At 29.7% G+C, this 11,332-nt stretch overlaps 1 protein-coding gene across 1 annotated transcript in view; it reads right to left on the bottom strand.

The window, feature by feature from the left end:
* The window catches only part of LOC121129622 (uncharacterized), a 78,720-nt gene extending 68,234 nt beyond the window's left edge, over window positions 1-10,486 (bottom strand). The window contains exons 1-2 of the mRNA XM_040725346.2: window positions 10,006-10,486; window positions 8,677-9,063 (exon numbers count right to left, since the gene is read on the bottom strand). Of these exons, the coding sequence (XP_040581280.1) occupies window positions 8,677-9,037 (361 nt within the window). The 5' untranslated portion in view covers window positions 9,038-9,063; window positions 10,006-10,486. The remainder of the gene's footprint in view (window positions 1-8,676; window positions 9,064-10,005) is intronic.
* Window positions 10,487-11,332: the final 846 nt, after the last annotated feature.

The following is an 11,332-nucleotide window of genomic DNA, read 5'->3' on the forward strand; positions in this document are numbered from 1 at the left end:
AGTTAATAGTTATAGGTATATGATAAATATCCGCGTTAAAAAGAGTACTCGATAATAACCCGAATACTTATTTTAGGACTCTACCACCAATGTTTGATGTGGTAAATGAACTGTTCATTTATGAAAGATATGAATCGATGATTATTTATATTTGGTAATGAAAAATATAATGTATTTTTTCATCCTTTTAGTTGAGTTTTTACTTATGGATATGTCATATTTTTTTTTTTTTTTTCGATTGCTCTCATCTGCCTTCTAATTAGTGTGCTAAACGTCAATCCAATAAACACAAGTTATTCCAAAATATCTCTAATATCAAATAAAGAGTATTAACAATAGTTGAGGACGTTCATATTTTTCTTTTAATTACTATTTTGGAAGAAAGATTGAAAGAGATATAGAAGATTTCTATTTGACTAAACTTTGCATTGTACAAGACGAGGATAAGATCATGAGAAAATATATATATTTGCATGCCATACATTAGTCGTCATATTTTCCTTCATATTTCGCCCTTCTTGTTTCCATTATTTAATATACTTACTCCATAGACGTTGTACTTTTAACGACTATATTAATATATAATGCTTAAGGGGTGTTTAAGAGTTAAAATTTAATTTTTGTGAGAATGAATGAAAAAAGTTAGATTTAGACTTATCCTACAAACACCAAACTTCAACAAGATATAATTTTTTAATAACAATAGAATTTCAACAAAGTCAATGCTATAACTAGATGTGTATCTGAGCTTACATATAACCATCCCCAGTGGCAATGATGGGTCCCAGGCGTTGGCGGAAGGCCTGGCACACACTGTGGAAATAGTTATATGTCATATCGTTGAGGGCTTTGACTGTGGCTTTGAAAGCACCAGTATTTGGATGACGGACACTGCAAGCCTTCCCCTCAACATGCAACCAAAAAGTGCAGTCAAAAGAGTGTGCATCTGGGCTGCAGGGGGGCAAAAGTGCGAAAAAATAGATGAAAATACTCATTGAAAAGAGTTTTGCAATGGAATAGATGGATTTCTTTCCTTCCTGTTTCAAAAGTGACCTTTCCCCCCTCACAAGGCTCGTTTTACCCATATTTTTGATAGCCCTCTTAACAATCTAGTATGAAACTCCTACATCACTTGCAAGGCCCTTCATCGACTTGAAGGTATAGCCTAGGCTGTTTTCTTTAACTTGTCCGATCTAGTTTGGTCTTTTTGACTGAGTCATTCTTCCTTTCCAATATTTCGGGCTTACTGATGGCGTAGTCAGTGGTCCTGGAGACGCCCAGAGTCAAAGAGTGTACGAATGGAAATTCGTCGATTACGTTCAAGAGTCATTTTTTCGAATTTTACATAACCCAGAGAGCTCAAGTTTGTTTCGTTTTGTAAATAAACAATTGATGGTCTAATATATTGAAATATGAATTAATTTCAATAACTCAACCTTAATCAGTTATTGAACTCGTAAGTCTTCAGATATAAATGGACCACCCGATATATGATTATGTAGATCAAACTTAAGGTTCTTAGCAAATTACCTCTGGGAAAACTTTAAAAATTAGGACGCTTGTTTAGACGGGAATATAAAAAGAACTTTAAATATACAATTTAAAGTTTTCCATCAATATAATAAAGAACAATGGTAGTCAAAGAATAACTATGAATTAGTTATACCAATCTTTGTAGACTTTACAAACCATACACAAGCGGTTAAATATGGGACATTTCTTATAATATAAAAAGAACAAAGAAAAGGAAGTAATTAAATAAATGATGGTCGTTTTGTCCATAAAGCACAAAATGAGTAGTTCATAGTAGACCTCTCGCAATATCCGTATTGTATTATATGTAATATTAGTTATCCAACGATTCTTCTTCTTATATATTTAGGGATGAAAATCTTGTGTACAATGGACATGTTAGAAAAAAAGAAACTGAAAATCAACATGGTAACCCTTAAAATTTGAAATTTTTTTTAGAAGGAAAGAAAGAATTATCCTGATGACGTTTGATTAGATCAGCTACAATCAGCTGTGAGATGGAAGGAAGAAGAGAAGGAAATAAGCTAACACATTTTTTATAATTACTCCGATGTCGATCGCCAACTCTACTTTGAGCTCAACAGGGACTTTCAATTATAATTCCAGACCCAATCCTCAGGGTTTCGCTGTTCTGTCTTTTATGAGCACAGACGAATGTTCAATAATCAGGTTTTGAATATCACGGAATCTATTTAGAAAGGGATGTTTACTACTCAAGAATCGTCAAATAATCACAACTACTAAGGAAAAGAAAATTTACTCTTCAGATTACCAATTCAAAAAAACAGCTAGCTTAAAAATTAACAGGATTTACATTACTGGATTTTACTGCGATACTTAGCAAATTACACTATGCGACAAAATTCAGGTCCTGAATCTCCCACCGGGTAAAACCCATTCATGTTATTGTTATTTGAGCCATAGAACACGAAAATGATTTTTTAAATTTTCAGTTGCAGTAAGTTTGTCCTTTTAAACGTTTTTGTAAAGAATCACGTCTTAGAGTATAATTTTGCGTCAGAGGCATATTTCGAAATAAATAACAATATGGATGAAAATTAAAGCTAATAACACTTGTTAAAGTTGTTTAGCATTCGAAAAATAAAATATTTACAAAGTTAACTTGAATAATTCCTAAAAAAATGGTCAAATCATACAAAAATAAAATAAAATGAAGGGTCTTATTTGGAAGTTTGGAATATTTTTTGCAGTTGTCGTATTGGATTTATTCTGAAGTTTCAGCTATAAAAAAAAATAATTGAAAAAAATATCAAAAAAAAATTATTTCCATAACTGATCCTTCATTTTAATGGTCATTTTCGTATTCACTGGTTTAAATAACAATAGTAAATGTGAGTTTTAGCAGCAGACGATAATGCTGTTACATAATGATTTCATATAATATTGAATCAATAAATTTACTTGTACAAGTCCATAGGGAAGTTAATTTTTACATGGCAAATGCGCTCATTTTTCCTTCACTATTAATAAAGTCATCATACTATGTAGAGATGTGAAAATGGGCAATTTTTTAATTTTGTAAGTATACGATTGTACAATTTGCTTGTACAAGTTACAACTGGAGAGTAACAACTTGTACAATTTTATCCTCACACGTTTAAAAATGGACAGATTTTCATTTCTTTTCATAAGACATACATCATATCTAGAAAAGATAAAATGAGCGCATTTAGTATGTAAAAGTTAAGCAACTAGTACAATTGTAACCTCAAACGTTTAAAAATTCGTTTGTCTCTCTTTTATAAGAATCCTTGTTATAACAATTCTAATCCGTATCGATATTTTCTATCACTATATACATAATAACCTTATGTATTGATATCGTATCGCAATACCTTATGATATCGATATTTTTTACAACCCTTATACTAAGTAGTGTTACATATGTTACTACATATGTAAGTACGTGTACGGGCATCCCCATATATTGGTCAAAAAGAACAATCATTTTGCAAATATACGATAAACAAATATTTATTTATCGACTTATTTGATGGTTTACTAGAAGAGAAAAAGTGTATTCTTTACTGATAAGGCATGTATAATATAGATATATATGTATACTGGGTGCCACATGTTTATTAATAAAAAAATCTATAAATAGTTCATACTACTGAATTCCTTAGTTTCTTAGCTTTCAAATGATGTATAATATGTTCCAATTGAAGTAAAGATGGCGGTGTACATACATATACACGTTAATGATAACGTATAACTAATTTGGTTCTAGCGCATCGTCCAAATAGGGGGCATCTTCTTTCCGTCTAATGTAATAACCCAAAAAAACCATGACTTATACTGAATGTTTTGTCTAATAAAGCCATTCAACATCACTTGTAGATGATGTCAGATATTTTTTTTCATATCCATGATTGACTTACATACTCTGTCTCGTTACTGCATCAGAGTTTTTGTTAATATTTGCTTCAGGGCCCTTATATACAATATCAAATAAAGCAACACAAAGCATCGTGATTTTTTTTTTTACCCCCAAACTTCATGTTTCTTCGCATTTTTTTAACCCCAGTTTGGATCGTTACGACCCTTTTGGTTCAGTACGTTCCCTTTGTGCAGTACGACGGTGCGTATATACATAATCATATATAAAATATTTTGATGTTATAGAGTTTTGGTAATTTTTTTTTTCATGAATAGATATAGATAGTGAGGTTAGTTTTTAATCCATAAGCATCCTTTCATATAAGAAATAATTTATTTATATAAAAAAAAAGAGATCATGACTTAAAAATATATAAAATACATCCTAGTTGACGAAAACCCAGGGATATTTTTTGAAAAATTTCAATTTTTCCAAGTTATCTAGTTGATACCTCGCAAGTACAGATACATCATTTTCAAGCAAAATATATTATTTTTTTTACATTTGGCGATATTGTAGCAGCTAACCAGTCTTGTGTATTAACAGAAAATTTAAACAAGCTCATTTTTTTGTATATTTTATGCAAAGCTTTGTGTTTTTAAAGAAGTTAAGTTTATTTTTACAGAAAAGAAACTATTAAAGATTGAAATATCGAGAAATATTTTGTAAAACTACATTAATTATATTAAAAAAGCATTTAAAAAAATAATGTACCGTACTAAAATACAAATTTTATACTACTTGTATAAAATACAAAACTCTACAATTGTGTAACTATTTAATTAAACAACAATTGTTTTTCATGTGTTTATATTCACATCTTTACTACAATTGGAACATGAGATTATTTGAAAGCGGAGAGCCTAAGAAATTAAGTGGTGCCCTGGAATTTTAGAAATTTTCATAAATAAGCGTTGTGTAAACCTTTAAAATAGCGGCAATAAATAGGTACCACATTGTATGTATATACAATATACATAGATATTTAGGTATTATGTATGTAGAATCCCGAGTATATTGGGAAAATGCAATAGTCATTAACAGCTGTCAATATTGATATATGAACTCTGTAGGCTTAAGAGATTGAGGTAGGATTCTACCTTCGTATGTACCAAGAGAATGTATCATCCTCTTCAAAGATGTTGGGTAATTACTCTAATTTGTGATATGAAATGAGCGTTCTAGTCTACTTATTATGTACATAACTCATTAGTAGTTAATTAGTTTGTAGCAGAGAAGAGAGAAAGATAAACTCATTTTTTCTCCGTTAGATGCCGCTTGGATATTTATTGATTGCCAAAGAGAAAACTCCTGAAATAGCTTTTAAATAGATGACTATATATTCAAGTTAATAGGCACTTTAATAGTGATATCACGCTAGATTTAATTAACTTATTGACTTTTAAAACATACAAGTTTACGTGAGATGGATGTGTCCCTTGTTTACCATGGAAACAATCTTTAAGGACAATTTTCCAATTATATTAATAGCCTGTGGAATATTATGGGTATCATTACTGATAAGGTGATGAACCTGTTCTAAAAATAAACCCTATTTTAATGTTGACTTCTCTTGCTATAGTAGACAGTCTGTCTAAAAAAAGCATTGGGAATCACGAATTTCCTCCCTGTTCAATACTCATGTTTGGGAAGGGTTTATATTTAACCATCCGTTAGTAAACAACCTTTTTATAACGCGGTTAGTGAACTGGATAAAAAAGAAACTACAAAAATAAAGCGTATTTAGTTACATGATTACCAGTTGAACGATTATAATATTACGCCATCATAATTTTGTATTATTTTTCTAGTTGTTTCATCAATTTTACCCTAGTATGTATATAAAAATTAAAAGGCTAAAATTACTTCTATGAATATAAGATATTGGGGGAAAAATATTCTTATTTTAAAATAATCTTACCCACAACAAGATACAAATTGTTATTCTTATTTTTAAAACATTTATTTTTTATTTTTGATAGACATGGCCATCAAATGTTAGTTTATCTATGCGAATTTGGGAATCAAATTAGTAGGCATCAGTTTGGGATAAGTTTGTATATATTATCTAAAATAATCTATGGAATGTATAATTTTGTAAGTACTGTTCTACGTCTCAGTTATTAGATTGTAAAATAAAATAGAATCTAATAAATTAAAAATTAAAAACAAAGAAACATTTTTCAGAAATATACTAAACCTTGTTTAAAAGTTACTAAATATACGTACGTATAACTTATAAACAACCAATTTTTAAGAAAAATAAAGAATTCCATAAAATTTGTTTCCATGTTTCAAAAGATACTAAAAAGTATTAGCAATAATTTTCAGATTCAAAGGAATAAGAAGCATATTGGAAATATCAATGTGTATAATATCTAAATACACCAATGCATTAATAAAATATGCACTCCCAGAGTGAATACGTTTGTGTACTCTTCTTGGAATTCAATTCAAAACAAGAGAAGGGGACCAATATCAAACCTGAAGGTATTATCTCCTTGAAATTTAAAGCTAAACAACTAGTTTTATGATATATGCGCCTTGTATAAAGGTAACATATTATATAAGAAGTTTGGAAAATGATTTATCCAGCTAGAAACATATACAAAAATCACTTAGTATTTGGTTAATTCTGCCCAACTATTTAATTATTCTCAACTTAATTGAAAAGCAATATTAAGTTAAATATTAAGTGTTTTTTGTTTTTTGTTTTTTTAATAATAAGTGACGAAAAAAATGTATAGTTAGTGTTATATCAAATTTGATAAAATGGCAATAGTTAATAATTAAAATATGGTTGACTTTATCATTTGTCGTTGTACAGAATTATCCTATTGCAAATATTGTTTTTGATTTTAGCAAATCATGATGGGATCAAAAAATAAACGTTAAAAATAATCTATTATTGATAAAAATACATTTTTTCAAAATTTTATTTGTGCTACATATTTTTGTAAATTACTTTCTACGATTAATGGATGTTTTCTTAAAGAATAAAATGACTACTACTAACTTTACATGTTATTTAATAGATTTTTGATCAAGAAATTATGAAAAAATGGTTAATAAAGATTGAATTTGTATTAAAATGTGAACTAGCTTAGTCATAATTAACTGACAACCATGTTCTAATCCCGCGTAGAACCCTTTTGAGTACATGAACAAAACTTTGTTTGACATTTGATTTACTCGTTGGAAAAAATACAATTACATATTAAGAAAGATTATATAATGTTATAACAAAGACATTATAAAACAAGATTTTATAATTTAATCAATTAAACCTATTATTTTGTTTAAATGACTTGACTTGAGTTAAAAAAACGGCTTCAGACCAACTTGGACTCAAACCCGATTTATGTAGTTTTGAACAAGACTAGAGAATCAAACTTATTCAATCTTTCAAATAATTAATTAGCTTTATTAAATCTTATTATAAAATTGAAATTGAAGATTCAAATCCGTATATAGGACTCGAGTTGTAAAAAATTATAATGCCAGTATGTCTCAGCGCATTATGAATAAAACTTTCGACAGGTTTCATGGATTTAAAAAATCATTTATCAATTTTTTTCTTGAAAAATGGACTCGTAGAGCAATAAAAACTAAACCATTCACGTAACACAAATTTCTTCATCAGAGCTAGGACTACTGAGTTAGAGGTAAAAAAGATCGTGTTTCAGCGCTTCTTGACGCCGGAATGAGTTATGACGAGATCTCTTGCATTGCCCCAAAATAGAATGGTCTCATTAACATGATAAAAAGCTTGAGGGTGACAACAATACCCTTGAAAGGAAGCCACAAGGCCAGATAATCTCAAAATTGGAGTGAAGAAAACTTGGCGAATTTATACCAGACTACACCCCTCTTGACTATGGTATCGGGCTATACATTCAGAAGAAGGCCTTTGTCAAATCTTATGTGAATGAGGATGCCCTAAAGGCTGCTGTGTAGTGCTGACATGTTGAAGGAATATGTGATGGTGATCTGCAATCCCATCATGCCTAGGATCAAAACATTGGCGGAGGCCAAGGGGGCACTATGAGATATAATTATTTATATAAAGTAAATTAAATATGTAGAGTCTTAATCTCTAACTACCAGTAATATTTGAGAATCTTGGGAAAATTTGTGCACGCTTTGTAGGGCCAAACTGTAAAGCACGACAAGAGACTCATTTTTATAAAAATTGCAAATCAACCTGGACTTAAAATGTAGTTCGGACTTGGTAAAATTATTTCGTGAACAACTATGGTAGGTATAATGAACCATGTTTGAAAAACATATGAAAGTATTTTTTAACAGGACTGAAAATGTATTTATTGCTGATAATAACTTTTTCATAATATCAATTTTTTACTGTATAATATATGATATCCATAATTACATGCCTGACTCTTATCATAGTTATAATATGTATGTACTTTATCCGTATTAATATAAAAAACTCCCTCTTGGAACTTAATTGCTTCGTTTGGCTAAGTATTAATGAGTGTTTATACTCTACGTATAGAACCCTATCTTATTAAAAGATAACTTTGGTTTAAAAAAATAAATAGTACTAAAATAAAAAAATAGTCAATTATATTGACTGAAGTAACTGAAGCATCAAATTAAATATTATATACCTACCTACTTGATCAACCTCTCCTTAAATATTACGACTGATATAAATTCAGTAGATATGCATGTGGATACTGTTGGTAAAAAACTAAAATACAAATACAATAAAATCTTACCTATGTTCACAAGTTTAATTCCATCATCTTGAATGGCATCAAGAGCAATGGAAATATTTTCTAATTCCTGATGTTGGTTAATTGGTTTTTTATTATGACGAATCTTTCGTTTTTGAAGTTTCTCAACGAGGGTAACGAGGATAACACCTGACTGAAGATCCGTTTCTAAATCTGTAATAGGATCAAGTGCAGAGTCTGCCAGATTAACATTGAGCCAATTGCAAAAAGTATTGGCCTGAATGCGTATCCAAACTTCTTCATGTCCTTTAATGCTCATGGAACGAGCAGCATGTCCCTCTGGAGATCGTGCTGCAAGACCAGCACGATCCGCTGCAGACATTCGTCGATGCTCAAGTGTCATACTCGTATATGAGGTTTGTATTCCCCCTGAAAAAGAGCCGTTGAAATTAAATCCATTATTGATTCAAGGGAGTTTATGGCATTGATTGATTGATGGATTGATAGACAGAGGGAGATAATCAGAGTGTTTGGTGTGCATATTTAAAATAGTACCTCAAGGTTGTATTTGCGTATAGTTCAGAAGGAACAATAAAGAAAGAAAATGATAATTATCCAGTGATTCAACTCAATCTTTATTTGACATAAAAATATATAGATTACCCATTTTTTACAAATTCAGGTTTTACGTATATGAAAAATATTTTCCATTGTCTACACCAACTAGTTTTATTTGCATTCATAAATGACATAAGACAGAAAGGAAACATTGCTTGACTTTAATAAGTTAATTAATCGATATCATTAATACCTTTGGAAAGGTGACGTAAATTAGAGCCCACGTCACAATATACTCAAACAGATGTTCGGTCTTTATCAAGAAATTTTTTATTTATTAAAAACACAGCAATATAAAAAAAACACTTGCCTTGTCCAAGACACTGGAAATCAAATTTCTAATAAAACCTCGGAATAAAATACCATTAGAAATAAGATTCAAATAAAAATACATCCTTATATAATGAATATATTTTGGAAAAAAGTATTTTATTGAGGTTTAATTGCTAAAACGTTAACAAATGTGTCAGGACTGTTTCACCTTCAACAACTTGCTTCGTAAATAATAACGAAAATAATTGACCCACGCATTATTGTGTACAAGATATATAAAAAAGATACGGCAGCCCAAATATAAGAACTATAAATAAATTCGATGTTATATCTTGCGGAGGGTATTACTTTTAAAGCAAAACTGGATTGTACTTGACTGTCCCTTGAGGTAATTTTGAAAATATGTATTTTCTGCAAAAAAATTATCTATATATAAGTTTTTTACCCTTGAAAAAATAATGAATAAATGAGTAACGCTACCCTATCGTTAAGATAGGTTTGTAAAATAATTTTCTTTCTCGCCAAATATGAATGTTATGAGGGGGGGAAACAAGTTTTGCAAAAGTCCTTGCAAATATTCAGGGTCAAGGCCTTCTATTCTGTCAGAATGTTGAAGTCATGCTAGTAGATGAGGACGAGTTCTTGGAGTACACAACACATAGCACATCCACATAGTAATTATAGCACTAAAATATAATTTCACTTAAGCATCATGATCTCTTCACACCAAGGATTGATTTTCAAAGTATATTATATTAAATAAACTCAGGATTTTCTTTTCCAGATGTTAACTTCACCTCCTACAAAACGAATACTCTGTATGTATATACCTATAGTATTCTTTATTATTCCATTCACAGGTGTATGATTCAACTAAGAAATATAAAAATGAAAAAGGTGGAATCTCGGCCCCCAAAATCAAAATAAGCCCTTACGCTTAAAATGCGTGCTATTTACTACTACTTTTTCCTTCTTGTACAGAACCAACCTGCATCCATTTTTTTTTTTTTTTCAAGGCAGCAAGGTTACAAGAATTACAAAAACAACAAAACGACGACGTTCACAAAAGGATTTTAATGTCATGGTTGAATTATATTTTTGATAAGAGACGTTCCTCATGTTTGCATTTATAGAATTGATCCAAAAATATCCATCAAATTTAATTAGTTACAAGGGATGAAACTAGGGGCGTCCGCAGGATTATATTTGGGGACAGGGAGAGCTTGATTTTTGTTTTTTCAAAAATTTAATTTTTGGAAAAAATTTGAAACATTGAATTTCTTGAAAAAAAATTCAAAAATCAACGGCTGTTTGAATAAATTGAATTATTAGATTTTATTCCAACAAACTGTATAAGCTATTTTAAAATCAACAGTTCCTCAGAAAATAATAAGTTTTTGAAGTTTTTTTTTCATCCCCAATTATTTACAAAAAATTTCAAAAATACATAGCTTTTTAGAAAAAATATTTTTTTTGAATAGAAGTTTTTAATTATTGAAATTAAAAAAAAAATCAATATTCAATTTTATTTTTTCATTACAAAAATCTATAGCTTATCATAAAAAATGATATTTTTTGGAAAAAAAAATCTGAAAAATTAAATTAAATTTCAAATATTTAATTTTCTTGTAAAAATCAAAAATTCATTAACTTGGCTGGGGGGCTACATCCCTCCCCCCCCTGCGGACGCCCTTGATAACGGTCTTTAAGTCTTAAAGAAAATAAAACAGACCAGTGCTATGTTTGCAACCTGAGCAGGTTTTTATTTTATTTTTGAAAGCTGTAATCATGATTCTTTAATTCTTTT

Source organism: Lepeophtheirus salmonis, chromosome 14 (genome assembly GCF_016086655.4).
Source record: "Lepeophtheirus salmonis chromosome 14, UVic_Lsal_1.4, whole genome shotgun sequence".
Taxonomy (NCBI): domain Eukaryota; kingdom Metazoa; phylum Arthropoda; class Copepoda; order Siphonostomatoida; family Caligidae; genus Lepeophtheirus; species Lepeophtheirus salmonis.